The sequence below is a fragment of the Apus apus genome, chromosome 2 (genome assembly GCF_020740795.1).
Source record: "Apus apus isolate bApuApu2 chromosome 2, bApuApu2.pri.cur, whole genome shotgun sequence".
Lineage (NCBI taxonomy): Eukaryota > Metazoa > Chordata > Aves > Apodiformes > Apodidae > Apus > Apus apus.
Window position 1 is genome coordinate 36266877 of NC_067283.1, and position 18955 is coordinate 36285831.

Below are 18955 nucleotides of genomic sequence, written 5' to 3' on the forward strand. Positions count from 1 at the left end.
GTGTATAACTAAAGCAAGCAAACTTCAGACAATTTCTTACACTTTTAAGTAATAACGAAATAAGCACCATTACTATTTTTATTCCTGGAAACAGTCATTCTGTTGGAAAAATAGTAACATATTAGAATACTGATGACAGAATAATTTCTTAGGATAACTGCTAATCTCTAGGGCTCATTCAATTGTCTGATCTGGCAGAGACTACAAAAAAAAAATTTGGCATATAGCATGCATCATGCTTATCTTTCTCCCATAACAAAAAGCTGTACTCTGGGATCTCTCCTGTTAACATTTCACAGCAAGATTAAGAGACTCTAGAAGTCAAAAAGAATTCTGAAGGTATGTAGCAAAAGGGTAAAAGCTAGTCCTTTCAAAGCAGCTAAAAAGACAATTAAAAACTAAGAATGGCGAGCCGAGAATAATGAGAAATTAATTGACACTACATACTAACTCTGTATTTGAAATTACTATCTATAAAACTGGAAAGGACAGAAAAGGCATATTCTCTTACCCCTCTATGTAATGCAGTCCTTCCCCACTTATCTTTGGCATCTACATTTGCTCCTTTGTTAAGGAGTGAATAAACGCAGTCGGTGTGCCCATTGAGAACTGACAACATCAGAGGAGTCCTAAGCAGAGAGACAAACAAAGTGTAATCCACGTGGAAATTTAACAGACCAGCAGTCAGCTGAAATAGAACAACTACTATCCCTCTGGACAATGCTGTTAAAATTTACAGCACCTGTGATCTTCTCTAGCACTACCTTTGCTCTGAGAATGCCACTCACATATGCTTTTTAAATGCAAAAAAACAAATTAATATCCCCCAATTCAGAAGTCATGATAAAGTTATTCGAATCCATTTTTCAGTGTCTGGAAAATAAGACACATTGTTTCCTCCCAGCTGAGTAAGAACATTTTTCACTCCCAACATTATCGCAAAATACACAGTCACATTTGACCAAATTCAAATATCATCTCCCTTAAAAGTAATAAATTAAAAACCACCAATGTAGAATACTTAGTTTTTTGTTTTATAAAACTCAGTAACTTGTGAAGAACAGAATACGTATCATTTAAACTCACTGTCCATTTCCATCTTGAATGTCCACTGCATTCTGTGGTTCTGCATTTCCTATCAATAGCCGCAAACATTCTGAGTGACCATTTGTAGCTGTAAAACATAATAAAAATGAGTTTTACATTCATTGCCTTTGAGTATACAGCCCAGACAGAACAGTAACCTGCTCAGACTGAAGCCCGTTAGCTTGAGAGCCCACTATACAGCTTTGCCATTGTTTTAACTTAAATAAAAAACAAAAATTATGAACACTAGGAAATGTCAGAAATCAGACGTTTTCAGCTGTAAAGTATTAAGAGTAATTGATTTCAGTTGTCAGTTCCCAATAGGTGTGTTTTTTTTACATATAAATGAGGTTGCACAAATTAACGATAGTTAGAATATATGCTTATACTTTTGCTTCTTTTAAGGCACAAGTAAACACATACCTAGCCTATCACACAGAGATTCTGTTAACAAGTGTAGCATACGCATAGTTACGAAATATTAACTGACATCACATTTAGAAAGAGAGGAAGGAAATGTAACGCACAGACTAATTAACCAAGCAGTAAAAAAAAAAATAACAAGAAAAGAAACAAAAATTGAGAAATCACATTTAAATGCAACTCGTGAAAGACAAATGGCTGCTTGTTGGAGGGGAAATTATTTCTGACATATAGCTGCTGTATTCAGCCCACAAAGAACAGTGATAATTCATCTTTCTCTAGCTGACAGCAATGCTAACAGAAGTTAGGAGGAGCTAAATCAAATAGAAGAACACAGCTTGTGCTCATGGGCAACAAATTACGTGGTTAGAATGATGATGTTTTGTACATAATGCTCTTTTTACTGCAACATTTCTCTAACACTGTAACTATAAATGTCAATTTAAGTAAGTTTATTTTCAAAGAGAGAAAAAAAAGAATATAGAAGGAACTCTCAAGAAAAGTAGGCTTACTGTAGTTTTCTAGAAAATGTAGTGAGAAAATATTGCAAAGGACTGCTGTTATTTTGAAAACACTTAGGAATCATTTAAATCCTTGGAAAAAAGCAAAAGTATAGTTTTCATGTCTCTTCTCAAACTGACAAAATTCTCAGAGACTCAAGTAATTTTTAGAAGTATTTTACTGCCATGGCAGGCAACACAATTCATGTATCTAAATTTGGGCCAACAGTTAGGGCTGCATGAAAGATGAGGAGAGAAACAGGAACATGTCACTAACACCTGTCAGCACAGCCAGCCTAGCTAGCTGAATGGACAAGGACAACCCACCCTTCCAGAAATCTGTGTGGAACAGCCAGCCCTCCTCTTGAGCCAAAACGACTTCTTGGGTTAATACTGGTTTCTACTTGCAACTGCTTTGTTATACCTTTCTCAGCGTAGCATATAACGTAGAAACATGGAACGGTTTGGGTTGAAAGAGATCTTTAAAGGTCACCTAGTCCAACCCCCCTGCAATGAGCAGGGACATCTTCAACTCGATCAGAGCCCAGCTCAACCTGACCCTGAATGTTTCCAAGAATGTGGTTTCTACCAGCTCTCTGGGCAGCCTGTTCCAGTGTTTCTCCACCTTCATCATCATCAAAAAAAAAAAGTCTTCCTTATATCTAGTCTGAATCTACCTGCTTTTAGTTTAAAACCAGTACCCCATGTCATATTGCGACAGGCCTTGCTATGAAGTTTGTCCCCATCTTTCTTGCACAATAAGATCTCAACAGAGCCTTCTCCAAGCTGAACAAACCCACCGCTTTCAGCCCCTCCTCATAGGAGAGGCTCTCTGATAATTTTTGTGGTCCTCCTCTGGACCCACTCCAACACGCCCCTGTCTTTCATGTGCTGAAGACCCCAGAATTGGACACAGTACTCGAAGTAGGATCTCACCAGAGAGGTGTCAAGTGGCAGAATCACCTATCTTGACCTGCTGGCCATGCTGCTTTTGATGCAGCCCAGAGTACGTTTGGCTTTCTGGGCTGTGAGAGACACACCTTCAAAAGTCATAATCTGTTCCTAAATACCATTTCTTGTAATATTAATGACAGAGACTTCTAAACATGAAGATGATCCAATTCAAAAGCCAAAATTATACAAGTTAGCTGTTAGCACATACCTGCAGCATGTATTGGGGTCCTCTTTACAACATAATCTTTCACCAAGATTGATGCTCCCTGATTAATGAGCACATCTACACATTCCACGTGTCCCTTAAAGGCAGCAAGATCCAATGGTGTCCTTCCATTGTTATTCCTCACATCAAGGTCCAGCAATGACTGTACAAGAACTTCCAGAGCTTGATGGTGGCCATGATAGGCCTACAAAAATAAGAAAATTCATCAGTTTTTGCCATCCTTCACATTTTTCACTTTCTTACCAGAATTATATAAACAAAACTGAAGACAGTATTTTTGATCTAACATGTGGAAGAGCTACTGATGCAGCATGTAAATACTTACAACAGCTGCAACTACTTTTGAGAAAACCTCACAATTTCAGCAATAAGATTGGTGGGTTTCTTTCCATTTTATCCTTTCAGTCAGCAACTGAAACTACTTTCAGAAAATCACCTGACTCCAATTTGTGTAACTACCAGTATTTTTAATACTGTCTGTTTTATTGCTTTGTGTTATAGTTACACCACTCTCAGATTATTTCAAGTGAGGAACATATGGAAACTTAGCAAATTCCCATTAGTTTTTTAATAAATTATTTTTTTCTAAAGGCAGCAAAATGTGTAAATAAAAATAACACAGTACAAATAGCTACAGTTAACATTACTGGTAAAATAGAAGGGACTTAAGGGATGAATCACTCAGGAGATCAGAATGGCCATACAAGGATAAAAAACCAGCATAGACAATACTTTGGTGGTGTATATGAAGACAAAGTGTCAATTAGTAATGAAAATAAAATTCTACAATTATGGTTTCATACTTTGCAAAATAATTTTTAAATGCTTACTCATAGATACATAACCCTCGACACCCAGACAAAGCTAATTTTTGGGAAGTCTCTTCTAACTGATTCATTTACCAGTAATAAAGATTACTTTTTATTTTGGAGATATATATATATATATATATGTATGTATGTATATAAAAAACATACTGCATGAGACTTAGGGTACTTTCAGAAAGTACACTGTGGTTTTTCAGTTGCTCAAAGTCCTGTAAAAAGATGAAAGCTACATATTGAGCTGGTTACTCTGCATATTGTATAGACAGTTTAATCAGACCCTCTTCTACACTACTCCTTGTGCAGATCTTTCTTGAAGTGTTAGGGACAAACATTGTTCATACTAAACAATGATGAGAGTAAAAAAATTATGATGATGATCAAAGAAAAGTAATCAATACTTATAGAACAAGTCTTCTAAAAGCTTCATTAGTATAAATTACAACATAAATCTTCATTACAAGATTCCACATGAAAGCTGTTCCACAAAGCAAGTTTCAAGTGAAATGCAAAAATTGCCCTGTATAGCTCATTCAGGAATATTAGCATGGTATCATTGCATTTAATTTATTGTTAGTGACCTGTTTTAAAAAAAATCAAGAATGAATAAATTATGTCAACAACCGTTTGCAATTAGATGAGCTATCAATCACTAACAAATGAAATACTTACAGCTAAATGTAGTGGACTTATTGGTGCTCTGTTGTCTGAATCATTCAGCATGTCAGTACCTGATGTTTCCATCAGCTTAGCAGAGACAAAAATCAGAGTGAGATCAAAATCCCCTCACCTTTAGAAACATTCAGCAATATTTGCTACAGTTTCCATTATACGCAGATTGAAAAATAAAGGAAGAAAAATAGCAGGAGTAATATAAGATTTTAATTTCCTTAGGAATAGTAGATCTCCTTCAACCTTTTAAAGAGGTTGTATTGCAAATATTGCCACCCCTCCCCCATATTCACCTCCCAGGCAGTTGTTTAATTTTTCTTAACAACGCGTAGGGACACGGTTTAGTGGTGGACTTGGCAGTGCTAGGTTAATGGTTAGACTTGATGATCTTAAAAGGTCTTTTCCAACCAAAACGATTCTATAATAATTAAATAAAAAACTAATCTATAATCATTATTTTTCCTCAAGCACTCATATGAATTAATATAGATAAAAGCATACAAAGGTAAGAAGAGGACAAGTGAGAGCAGCTGTAGTAGGAAAAAACCCCAACAAACAAATAAGCATTCGGATTAGGTGAAAAGTCAGCAAGAAACTGTATTAAAAGCCAGAAGGCAGGATTTATTTCTCAGAACACAACATTTTCCAAGGAGAAGAAAACAACCCAAAAAGGCACAAGAGTTACAAAAAGGATTAAAATATCTGTGTATATACATTTCTATTGGTTACTTTCAGATCTGTTCTAAAATTTTAATTCTGGGTCTTTTTCAAGACCGTATTTAATTTAGCACACTAATGTTTAGTTAAAACATTCAAGGTGTTTGAAGAACACTACATACATTCAGATCTCTCTCACTTCTTACTATCATATTTTTATAACATGGTTATATGAAGGTTTGAGTAAAAAAAAAGGCTTAAATAATTTCTATTTTAAAATTCTGAATTGCAATTAAATCTAAATTGTAATTGCAATTATACATCTATGTTGAATAAGTCTAAAAATAAGCAGTATTTAAAAAATTGTTTCTTTTTGCTGTACAGTAATACTTTAACAGTGAGAAATAACAGACTTACAACATCTAGAGGCGTTTCGCTTGCAATCTGCAATTAAAAACATTCAGAATTCATGTTTGAATACATTTGAATATAAAAGTATAATTTGTATAAAAATACTAAGTTGCAGAACACAGAGTAGATAAAATTAGCATATCAAATAAAAGACACATTTGTGCAAAGGGATTAATAAACTATCTGAGGCTTCATTATCTAAAATTAGGTGGTCATTAGTTACTGTAACTTTACAGGTTTCTCCTACATTTTAAGTTGCTCCTTCAAATGACATTTATGAAATCTATTAACACTTTTCAGTGGGATAACCTGTGGTTATTTTATTTCAGCCATCAGAAAAAAAATTAGCAGTGTATTTTAAGTTAAGAAACAAAACTAATATACCACATACTCAATATTTTACCTTTTCATTTCAAAACGTATTATCTTTTTAAGCCAGTATCTAGGTATCTCAGCTTGCCCGTTTTCAGAGTACCAAGTGCTTAAATATTTATCCTCACAGGGGCTGAAAAACATGACTGACCTAGCTTACAAATAAAGAACCAAGGTGCAGGAATCCCGTGGCCACTGTATCATACTGTGTAAGAGCAGCTTTTACAGCTTGCATCTATGATGAAATGTCATCTTACCAATTCAAGACATAAGCGATGACCATAGGCAGCAGAATAATGAACTGCATTGTATCCTTGTTTGTCTCGGATCCCCGGATTGGCATCGTTTCTTAGCAAGTATTCCAGGCACCTATTTAAATTGACATATGCAACCATGTATCTAAATGTTGAAATGCAACTTTACATTAAGTGATAAATTGTTCCAATTCAATTGGAAAACACAATACAGCACACAGGAACACTGATTTAATGCACACTTCATGTTTGGACTAGAGAACACCTAACTCATTACAACAAGTGTTAAGGTCAATCACAAAGCTTCCAAAATTTGAAACAATGCTTCTCTGCAGACATCCTGCATCCTCTGAATTGTAAGACTTGGTTAAAACTAGTATTTCATGGCTATCTTCCTCCTAGCTAATATAACTGCAGTTACCTTTGTTAATATAAAGATTACTGGGCTTGTATGTTTTTCTGTATCAGTACATTTTTCTGTGTTTAATACAAAAGGAAGGGAACCAATAGCTGAGCTCTTCATGGCATGTATTCAAGAGTCACACACACATACACTTCCACTACCAGATACTAATTTATTCATTTACTTATATAGTAAACACACTTAGTTGTTGGCATACTTACATCCTATCATTCCTTACATTCATTACACAAAGTTGTAAGTCAGAGCACAATCAGCAGCTTCAACATAGACACTCATTCAGGAGGATAAAAGGGTAGTATCTGTTCCCTCTCAATTTTTTCTGCTTTTATGGGACTTCATGAATGCACACTAAATTATTCTACCCAATAACCCTACTTAATAATAATTTTACATTGTCTTTAATTTCAACAACATTTTACAAAGTCAGCATCATGACGGTGAAATTGCTGGAGAAGCCACTTGGTTTTATGAAATGCTCAACAGGTCACCATCCCTTCTCCTCTCTTGGATTATGAAATACTCCTTTATCAGTTAAATAAAATGCATGTGAAGCTAAAAACCACCTTATCTTGTAAAATCCAGCTTGGAATCTTTCCCCCTTAGCACAGTTTTTCTAAAGGTCTCACAGATCACCCTTATCAGTAGTGACAAATGGGGCAGTTGGATACACTGAAGATAGTTCCTGTTTATCTCAAGGAAAATGGTTTGGTAGAAAGTTAAAGGAAATGCCAACATTTGTAGTTGTATGATATGGCTACACTGTAGGGTCACATGAAAAACTTGCAGTAGGATATGGCAGGTTTAGATTTGAGAGGCAGGAATCCTAACATGACCTCTGATCAATGCCATTAAAGAGTAGAAACTTGATCATTCAAAAACCCTAGAGAAAATTCAGACCTTGGAGAAATACAGGCAGAAATCCTACAAAAGCAGCCATCTCCTGAGGGAAGAGAGCATGACCTTGTAACATCAGAACTCTTTGTAAGCTCTTTCAAGGAAAGGCCTGGAGTCAGCAGAGGGAACAGTGCAAATTCAACATCTGAATGAGATCCAGTACCAGCTGTGAGGAAATGGAAATGCATTTCAACAGAAGTAAAACAGCAGTACTGGGTCAAGGACCTGATACATTAATGTGCAACAACAGCAATTTGCTATAGTGAAGACCTGACATTAGCTTTTCCAGACAACGGTTGGAAGTAACAAACCAGGTGAGTAAAGATTAAAGGGGCAAAAAGCTGCAGAAAACACTGCGAACAAGGAAGTGTCTAATTAAAAGTACTCTGTCTCATAACACAGTAAAACATATCTGTGTTTTTAACCAATTAATTTGCACTTAATTTACCCAGGCTTTCATTAACAGCAACTGTGCTTGCATGTTTTTAATTGTAACAGGATGAGACTTCTGAGAATCCAAAGACAAGTCAGTTTGTCTCATTGAGCGAGAATTCTTATCCCTACATTTTATTTGTCCAATAATCTAACTTTGTTTGTTAATTTTAATAAATAATTCTATATTAACATTTATAGCTCATTAATAAACATTAAACATCACTGGCCTTGGTTAGTGAAATTTCTATACTTGTGTACTTTCTATATTTGTGTGCTCACAAAAAAATCCAAAACACTAAATACCCATTCTTTCTATCCAAAACAGAATTATTTTTTTGTTTCTTCTCATCCAGTAAAGAGATTAACTTTGCATCTTTTGTATACTTAAATGTCCTCAACAGGCTTCTTTAAAAGAAGATGAATCAAAGTTTCTGAAAGCCCAGATAAGTGAAAATAATTTTTCTATCTATTTATTGGTGCACTGTCTAATAAATAATTCTAACATAGGAGTGTTTTTTTTTCCTCCCCTAAAATGCTGCTTGGTTTATGTCATTCTGTGATTATGTTTCTCTCTCTAATCTTGTCAAAATTAAGCTTAACTGGTGTTTATTCCAGATCAGAAGCATTTGTTAAAGATAAAAAAGAAACATTTCCAAACAGGAACAAACCGGAAAATAATTTTCAACAAAAACATCCTTGTCCCTAAAATTTGTCTTTAAAGATGTCTCAACAAAGATGATAAAAATGCACACAAATATCTTTGGATTCTCTATATAGATAATTTCCTGACTTCCCCCCCCAGGCTTTATATTTCAACTCAGTTATCATTTTTAGCTTCATTCCTATTTTGAATATGAGCTGAGCAGTACTGGCTTTCCAGCTGTTACTAATCATTCTGCTACATCAATGTAAAAAGCTTCTCCTCAGGCCATTCTGCTTTGCAGCCTGTTTTCCACAGCCAACTGTTAATCAAGAAGGGCAATATCGTGTGGGTCTCAGAGAAGATTCTTTGAGTGATCTCCCAAAGCTCTGCAGTGCTGCCACCACCATTCTCGCTCATGCCTTCTATAAAACAGATGGCAAAAACTATGTCATCTGAAGAGCCATTATAGTTTGGAGGTTTTCAGAGCAACTGTGAAGCTAAAATTAATCCTAGCTCAACTTGTAAGAGGGCAATCAAAGCAAAATTATCTCAGCAAACTGTAGCGGGAATTGAAAGTATATCTAAAAAGCTGCAACTTCCTTTTGAAATTTGGCTTTACATAAAAAAAGGCATGTGCTTAAAGTATTAGTTAAATGGCCACTAAAGTATTCTTTACCTTTCAAAACCCAATCTGTAAGTTATATGCCACCCTGTTCCTACTGCTACCTCACTTTTTAAAAGGTGCTGTATTAAAACAAGATGCCGTGGCGCTGAGCAGCACACTCCTCCAGGGAAGGCGGAATGAAATGCAACGCTGCACACACCAGCTTATCTTGACCTCTTTGTGAGCGTGTGCACATGCAAGTGGTTCTCTTCTCTAGTCTCCTCAATATATACAATGTCTGGAGCTTAAGTAACCTCATCAACTTTGTGCTATCTATAGAAGCTTTGCGTGTAAAGCATTTAAGTCCTTAATGACTGCATTAAATGTAACTACTAGTTACAAAATAAACAAGCACAAGAGACATTTATGGATTTACGGAAGTTTCTGGGTACATCTCATTAATAAAAGTGTAACTACTTCACAAAAATTCACACTAACAAAATGCCACATATGAATAGACTAATCAAACACCAAATGGATAAAGCAACTTACAATGAAATGTCAAGTTAATTTCTATGCTGATAGAGGCCTACTCTAACCGTCAGTTTAGTTTTACAGTGGATTTTTAACTCACATTAGGAACCCTCCATAAAACATATCATCCTTCACCAGAATTTTATTTTTAAGCAAAATACCTTACTGCTCACAACTGTCGTACTAAACCCTACAAACACTATTTACTCAACCACTACAGAGCAGGTGGGATTAAAAACTACATTCCCAAAGAATTCTTGAATTAGGACATCTGCGTTATGGGGCATAACAAAAAAATCACCATACATTTTACTATGGTTAATTTTTCTCAGAAATATTTGTTACACAAAACATATATACAATATATAAACTCTCATGTTTGCTCTTTAAAAATATAAAAATATGCATTTGGCAAATCTGAAGGCAGGAAGTATACAAAACTCAGAGCTCAAATGTTTCTAAGGAGAAAGGCTTTAGTACAGAGCATGTCACTTACTTTCCATCTGTGTCTGATGCAGCTGCATAGTGCAGAGGTGTACAACCCCTCTCATCAAGGTCATTCACACTAGCTCCAGATCCCACAAGGGCAAACAGGCACTGATAATTACAATTGGCAGCAGCATAATGGAGTGGAGTTCTTTAGTACACATTCAAATAAAAAGTACAATGGTAAATAACAACAAAATAATATTATAAAGACAGAAAAAGCAAACCAAAACAATACTCCAAGCCTCCTTACAAGTTTTAACAAGTATTTGTGGTGAAGAATGCATAATAAAATATTAAAAAATGGGACCATTTACAGAACAGTATCTAGGGAATCTATTTGCCAGCCAAAATATGCATAAACTTTCTATTAAGGGAAGCTTTATATGAATTTTTTTGTGCAAACATAAAGAGGAAAATCAAATTTACATTAAGTAAGTAATTTCAAGCCACATGGAAAAATACGGACAAATCAAAGAACTGCATAGCAAGTAAGCAAGGTCAAAATAAAACTGTTAAAAGAAGTTTTTGACAAACAGATCAAAACAGATCGGAATTTTGTCTGACAGGCAAGTATAATTTATTTACTTTTAATGATACTAGCATAGCAGAGATATTGTTAAAGAAAATTTTCAAAAATATACCTTGTCTTATAACAAAATAATGAAATATTAATACTGAAGTGATGTCTCAGAGGAAACTTACTTCAGCTTCCAATACATAAACAATTGTTTATATAAACCAGTTAAGATAAAATTTCTAAAGCACCAAGATTACTCATAAATCCATTTTCTATCTTATAAAAAGTGATTGCTACCATAAATATCTCAATTTTGAGCCGACAGTCAGGCAGGTTACAGTGTCCTACCTGTTCCCACTCCCTTAAAATGACTTTTCCCCATTTTTCTCCATTTTTAACTATTTTAATCTTCTCCCTTACCTGAAACAATTGCTCTGTATAACATACATGTTAAACCAAAAACCAAGTCGACAAAAAAACAAATTGTGACAAAAACAACAGTTGTGACACATAGTTGTTCCCTTCTCACTAAAGAATTTAAAGGAAAATACAACTTTGTATCCATAACATTCTCCTAAAGTCCTAACTCCTGCCCTTCACATTCTGGAAAATAATATTTTCCATTATGTGATGTGAGATTTTACACAAGTACTGATCATGCCATCTAAACTTAAATAATCCTATACTATAAATAGAAATTAACGTAATTACAAAAGAGTTCAGAGCACAGACTAGGAAACAGAAAGGGACAGATATAAAAAAAGGAAAAGGTGAAGTAGTTACAGTAAAATAATGGATTTTTTAAATAAAAAAAGCTTAGAAATAGTAATGGATATATAGGTTTGACTAATACGTTATCTGGAAAATATCATTAATGTCCTTGGATGAAAGCAACTTTAACTCAATAGATCCCTGTTATAAGCAAAAAAGGCTCTTAAAAATTACAGTTAAATATGGAACTCGGTCTTAAAAACAAGACTGAGCATCTATTTAAAACACAATAAACAAAGTATGTTTGTAACACTTCATAACATATGCTGAAGCATAGTATATTAGAGACATCATATCTACAAACCATTTAAACTGGAACACACAGCCATGCCCACATAACAATATGCTACTTCTGTAATACTTTTAACAGTCCTTTACTATCTGCAGCTCTAGAATGTCTTACCTCCCAAATCTGTCCTTTTTGTTGAAGTCTGCACCAGTATTTAGCAGAAGATTTAGGCACTCCAAATTCCTATTAAATTAATTTAATGTTACTTGCGATTGCAAATTTTATTTCCTTAACATCGGCCTCTGCAAATACCAGAACTGCTACACTTAAACATCTAATACATTATTTTTAATCACACTGAATTATCATATTAATTTTTTTATAAGTGTATTTTAAAGTGTAAAATATATTTTATGATTCTCAGGAAACTAAACCCAGAAAGAATAAAAATTATTTCAATATTGACATTTTATTGATATCAAATGGCATGCATAAAGGCACATAAACATGAACATAATTCATAGAAATTTCAAATCTTCAAAGCACAAACAGTAACACCTGTGAGTCTCCTGCTTTTTGCTACCAGGATTCCACCACAGAGGCAAGTTTTCAGTCTGTATTTTTTCAGGCCAAATGTAAGTTGCAACATAAAGATTTTGCTTTTTAGTGTAATTAATTTTCAATACATTATGATCATCATAACAGATGTACAATACTGCTTATAGTTTAAACACTCTCTTAGTAGAGGTACAATACTGCTTATAGCATAAACAGTATCCAAGTAACTTTCCTAAACTGGACATGAATGAGGAAATGTGTCACAAATCATGTGTTTTTATATGAAAAGATAGCTTAATCATTTGCAACGAGGATGTATCTGTCAATATTTTTTGACTTAGAATGATTATGCAACAGTATTACTTAAACAACATTGAAACAGAAAAATGAAAATATCAGTATCATGGAGTTCTTGTGTCCCACAAAGTGTATCATGAAATTTATTACCCAATTCTTCCAGGCAATTTTGAGTAGCTGCTATAGAAAACCAAACCTACAATACAATAACAATAATCAATATGGATCACAACTTAAGTGATGAGCAAGTAGTTCTGACTACTTCATCCACCTAAACTCTGGAATTTAATTAAGCCTTCTGTTAGATCAGTCTTTTGTTTATGGATATGGTGGAAAACATATTTTCCGAAGTTCTTGTTCTCCACCTCATGTCCTACAGTGATCTTAGCATGTGGTAAATTCCAGAAATACCATAATCCATGGGAATTTAAAATAAAATTCAGTTCATCCCCAAGCATAAACCTAAGGCACTGCTGATTATGCTTGTACTCCCAACAATTACTTATTAAGCTGAATATTTAAAATTTTTTTACTGCTTGCACATAGAATCCATATATAAAAGCTATTTTCATGTTTACACAAATCCTAAGGGGAGAGGGGGCAGGAAAAGCAGAGTGAGGAAATAATTAAAAAGAACAGGAATGATCAGCAATTGAAAAAAGAACACTAAATACAAAAGCATGAATGCTTTTTTACATACCCTCCAGCTGCAGCTGCATGAAGACAAGTCCTGCCAAAGTCATCTGGTGTGTCAATGTCAAAACCTACAAATCAAGTCTTTTGTAAAATCATTGTGTAACACAACCTTCACAAAACTGCTCTCAGCTACTCCTAAGTTTGCTTAGCAAGCATTTCTCTTCACAGCTATTCACAAAAAAGCACTTAAGCTCTGAAAATGTAGTACTTCATTTGAAACACATCCTTGCTATTTGGAATTGAAAAACAGGTGTTCAAGTATAACTGAAAGGGTAAAAGACTTGCACTGAGGCAAGAGGCTGTATGCTTACCTATCCAATTTGCCTCCTAATATTTTCAGTGAAATTTTGTATAGAATATAAAATATATGAAGGTAATAGGAAAATATGCTAGAATTTATCAGTGTTATACAGATACATATATACATTTAACAAAGAGGGGGATGTCAGCATTGCTAAATTCAGAAGATACTTAGGTTTGATCATTGGGTCGAGCTCTTTGTCTCAGAGAAGTAACTTTGTTACGCTGGAGTGAAGGCTGTGAACAGCCCTTTAGAGAACACTGGTTTTCTCCTCACAAAATCTGCAAACTACGGAACTTCAAATTTGAGATCACAAACTTTAGTCGTGCAATTCCATCTAACCAGCTACTTCAACATGAAGATTACTATTCAAATCAGGTTTCAAAGGTACATTTTTGGTTTGAGAAAACTATGATATTCTCCTAAGAGTCTTGCTTTTGTATAACAAAACTTACGCATTCATTCATTAAATCTCCAGCTTTGGTACTTTTTACTTTTGCCTAGGAATGCAATTTTTTTCCCCTTTTTTAATAATTGCTCAACAACAATAAATAGTGAAAATCACAGGATGTGTTATTCAAGAATACTACTATGCACGACTGTTTTCCTACTGCATATCCCCCCCAACACAGGTTTTGTATGTGCCACTACGTTCTCTTCCCATTTCTATAGGCAATAACATACAGCACACAATCCAAGATCATTTACCAATCTGATCAGAAAAGTAGTCTTTGATGCCTTCCCACATCCCTAAGTTGCTTTTCTAACACCACTAACCACTTGAATGTCATTCAGTACTGGGACAAAGCAGATTGATGATTTTTTTTTTAAGGTTTGCATATAAGTATTAATGAATTTAAAAATAAGAGATTCTTAATTCACATAAATCAGATTTTTCCACCCAAAACCTAAAGGGCACACAGTCTGCAGATACCAATCCTCAGACCAAGAACTAACGTACTAATACGCTGTTGGCAGTATCTTGTCTTTCCAGTCTGAAGGCTGAACATAGTTTTCAAGTTCTTATCTGCTCCAGGCTGAATTTACATCCAAGTTCGGACAACTCATGTAAAAGTCACAGAAGGCACTTGCAAGTCTTCTGCAGGGATTCCTTTGCCATACTGAATTTCCATTAAGGACTCTGTCAGCACAGCATTGTGTGCTGAAAGGAGCCAGAATGTTCCTCATTTTGAATGCATCCAATTGAAATGTAGTCAACTATAGTACCGTTCTTTTCTGGAGTGAATTGTTGCAATGCAGGCTTGTCCAGTGAAACAAAATGCCTTAAGAGTGGTAGTTTTAGTTATACTCCTTTAGTTCTTCTCCCAGGCCTTCCTAGTGAACAATATAAAGCTGGGGAAGCAATTTCTTACTCTTCCTTTTCCCCCCACCCTTTGTCCCTCACTTCTTTATTCAAAAAACATGAAGTGCCTTCAGATTAATGTAGAACTGTTTAGTTTCTTCTTCTGTTCCAGAAGCTTCCATAATCCTTCAGACAAATCTACTTTCTCAGAATTGCAATGGTTCAAAGAGCTCAGAATTCACACTAGAGCAGCCTCCGGACAACAAGGGAAGTAATAATCTTACAACCCTCTGCAACTTCAGGGAAGAATCAAACAATGAGGGCAAAGCGCAGTTCAGGTTGCATTTAATTAACAATAAAGCACCACAATGCAACAGTTTCTCAATGCAGCAGTCCACAGTCATCAGAGCTATTAGATGCCCACTTCAGAACAGAAATAGACTGACCTGTACTAAAGCTAAAGATTTCATGGAAGGGAAATGGAGGATGCTCCATTAAGTCATTTAAAGGAACATTAGTCTTCCTCCTCGGTCTAAAACATTCATCCCATCATTATCGTCTAAAACAGTCATCCCACCTCAACACAAACTCAAAACACACAAACACAACACTTGATAGCTTACAGACGCATTATTACAACTTGGATGATGGGTTTTTTGGAAAAAATTACTTCTCTAAACATTTGCATTCACTTTAACTATGGACTGCCCATTAAGAAAACAAGCACTGGCCTTGGGCTACTAGTAAACTATAAAGATTTTTATGTATTACTAAATTAAGACTTAATTGGAAGCTATTATATGGAATAAAAAACAAGGCACAGAGCACCCACAAGATTTAAAAAAAAAAAAAATCCTACCTGATGAGAGGAGCTTTCTGCAGCAGTCTGAAAATCCACTTAATGCTGCCAAATGGAGAGGAAACATCCCATGTATACCCCGCCTAAGATACACCATAATCAGGTATCACAGTTTCATTACAATTAAAATAAAACAAACATGTTTGTGCACCAAACTGCATGAGCAAGGTGGGTTCAGCAAACGACCTAATTAGAACACTGAGCCTTACAAAAACTTCACATACTAAACACTTTCTTACAAGCTAGCAGGATGCATTACAGCAAGGGCAACAGACTATTAAAACTTTGAGAGCTTTTACTTCAAATATGTTAAGAGGAAAACCTATTCCTCATTCTTTTTGTATAAAATGCGAGGTACTAAGTAGCTACGTAAAAGTACAGTACAGGATGATACACAAAGTATTTCCTATTTCAAGTTAAAGACATCATTAAAAAAAAAAAATCATACTACTCTTGTTAATCTAACAAATACATTCCTAAATTCTCTCGGCTTGCACTCTTACCAGTGAAGTTACCTACTTTGCAGTGTCAGCACCACTCGTAATCAGTGTGTTGATTAATAGCTCATGGCCATATCTAGCTGCTATGTGCAAAGGAGTATTTCCATTCTTATCTTCACAGTCTATTTCAGCTCCTATAATAAAAAATAATTACTAAGAATATATATACATAGGCACATAGATACATTTGTTAGTGGCATTTAGTATTATTAATAGTAAGCAAAGCAGAGAAGCATTTTATTAGGTAACCATATGGGACAAACTGACTGCAACCAGGTTATGGAAGAGAAATTAGTATTTTCCTGCATTCTGAAAAATAAACAATTCTTCAATGTGATTAATTAAATTTTATAAGCAGATTTACCAGATTCCACCATTAACTGAACTATTACTGGACACTGGATATTTTAAAAAAATTCAGTACATTGTTAGTAATACAAGAGGAGGAAAATATTTATAATACTGGAAAGCTGATGACAAAACTACTCCCTCCCCTTTTTTACCATTTTGAATGATGGTTTGAGATCTTGAAAATCTACCATGGATTGCCGTCATGTGCAAAGGTGTTTTCCCATCTTTACTCTGGAAAAAATACACAACAAAAACACAGTGTTTGTGTATGGGCAGGAACAGTAATCCAACAGAAGTGCCACAAAAAAAAAAAAAAAAAGATAAAAGAGACATTATTTTACTTTCTTCAGTAGTCCCTCCTTGAAATTGTTTCTGTGCACTTCTGCAAGACAGATGCTGACAATGACAAGTCAACACGACATGGCAAGCTTTTCAGAAGAGCTGCTCTTAACGACTCTTCCAGCTAAAAGTGACAAGTCAGTGATGCCCACTCACTCAGTGTCATGCCTTTAGGACAATAATCCTCAAGAGGCTGGTGACAGCACACAACTTCAGCAACAAGCCTATGTCCAACTCTTCCCCCACCCAAGTCTAAAACGAACAATGTTTCTTTAATTTAAAGAAAGTCTGTTTCTTTATAGTAAATACAGCTATTTTATTTCAAGTTTTACACATCGTATTAGAAGACAACATATTAAAAGCTCATGTGTTCCACGGAAATTTCTGTAAAGTGCTATGTGTAAGCAGTTTTTCATAAACCGCAAGTAAACCTACTATTCAACCATAATTGGTACTATACATTTGACACACATATCAAATATGCAAATAGTCATTCACCCAGCAGAGATACCCTTCAAGCAGGCCAACAGTAATGCATAAGCAAATTTCAATTTATGACAGCACAATTTCAAAATAGTTTTTGCTATTATTATTACTTTAGGATGATTTTTTTCTCCTGTATTTTATCACAGGTAAAAGGAAAACTTAACTGCAGAAAAGGGTTCCTAGAAATGCACACATAAAATTGCAAACATGACACTCAGAAAAAAGTAAAAGCACTCTTGTATCCATCTGCATACTACATCTTTAAATTTCAAACATTGCCTTTGAAGGGTATAAAATCTTCAAGAAATACAGAGTTAAAGCCAAAGATGGTGGGGGGAACATAAAGTATGAATACAGGTATTGAAATATCACAAATTGCTGTCACATGCAAAAATGTCTTCCAGTCTTTAATCTTCCTTTGGAACCAAATGGCGAAGCTTCTGTGGATGCGTTACTGAAAATCTGCTGAAAACCCTTTTAGACAGAGCTGGATGTGGAATTTTTAGTTGTGGCACTGCAGAGAACAGCATACACTGCCTAAAACAATAAAATTATGGGAAACATTGTCTGCTCAGACCTAGATTGAAAAAAATAAAACACTTAACGACAGTCATCTTCAGATGTTTCAGCTAGCAGATTTCTTTGACTGTAAATAATCCAAAATGCACATCCACATATCCATAGCAGACACAAAGAAAGACAGAAAACGAGGTTGAAACCCACTTGATTAATTGGACTATCAATTTTTCTTGTGTCACTGGAGGCCTGAAGAAAAGGCCAAATAAATACATCGTAAGTGATGACTTCCCCAAGCAATCTCTGTGCTCTGGTTTTCTTACAGAGAGATTTTTCTTCTAATGTCTACCTTTCATCTTTCTCCCCACATTTTAGTTCTAGTCTCTTCATCCAACTGTTAAAATTCTCTGTGTCCAATTATTTTCCTCCTTTAAAACAACTGCGCATAGCTGGCAGCTCCTTTCCTCACTTTTTTTCCTTCTTTAAGCTGAAGAATCAATTAATTTAAAGAGAAATTATAATGTAAAATAAACATCATTGGAGTGAGTGACCAAAAGCTGCTTTGATAACTAATGTTCTAAACTTAAAAGGGGAAACTTTGAGAAAGTAAGGAAATAAATTTGTGAAGTAACAAGAATTTAAGGGCTCATATAACGAAGTCTGCAATTTCACTGGCTCAGACATATTAAATTTGTATCTCGAAGCACAGCTAATGAAGAGTAAGAAAATGGAGCAGAAAAAAGTAGATACAAGCCTCATCAAGCACATGAATAAAGTACCTTATAAAGACATAGGAATAACTTAACATGACAGTATTAGAAGCTAAGGAG

At 34.9% G+C, this 18955-nt stretch overlaps 1 protein-coding gene across 4 annotated transcripts in view; it reads right to left on the reverse strand.

The window, feature by feature from the left end:
- ANKRD28 (ankyrin repeat domain 28) overlaps positions 1 to 18955 on the reverse strand; it is a 119902-nt gene that overhangs the window by 15358 nt on the left and 85589 nt on the right. For all 4 annotated transcript variants that reach the window (XM_051610940.1, XM_051610938.1, XM_051610937.1 and 1 more), the window contains 12 exons: positions 16937 to 17015; positions 16453 to 16567; positions 15934 to 16016; positions 13475 to 13538; positions 12094 to 12162; positions 10410 to 10550; positions 6383 to 6494; positions 5760 to 5786; positions 4686 to 4760; positions 3172 to 3373; positions 1087 to 1174; positions 512 to 629 (listed from right to left, as the gene is read on the reverse strand). In XM_051610940.1, coding sequence (XP_051466900.1) covers positions 512 to 629; positions 1087 to 1174; positions 3172 to 3373; positions 4686 to 4760; positions 5760 to 5786; positions 6383 to 6494; positions 10410 to 10550; positions 12094 to 12162; positions 13475 to 13538; positions 15934 to 16016; positions 16453 to 16567; positions 16937 to 17015 — 1173 coding nt within the window. The remainder of the gene's footprint in view (positions 1 to 511; positions 630 to 1086; positions 1175 to 3171; positions 3374 to 4685; positions 4761 to 5759; positions 5787 to 6382; positions 6495 to 10409; positions 10551 to 12093; positions 12163 to 13474; positions 13539 to 15933; positions 16017 to 16452; positions 16568 to 16936; positions 17016 to 18955) is intronic.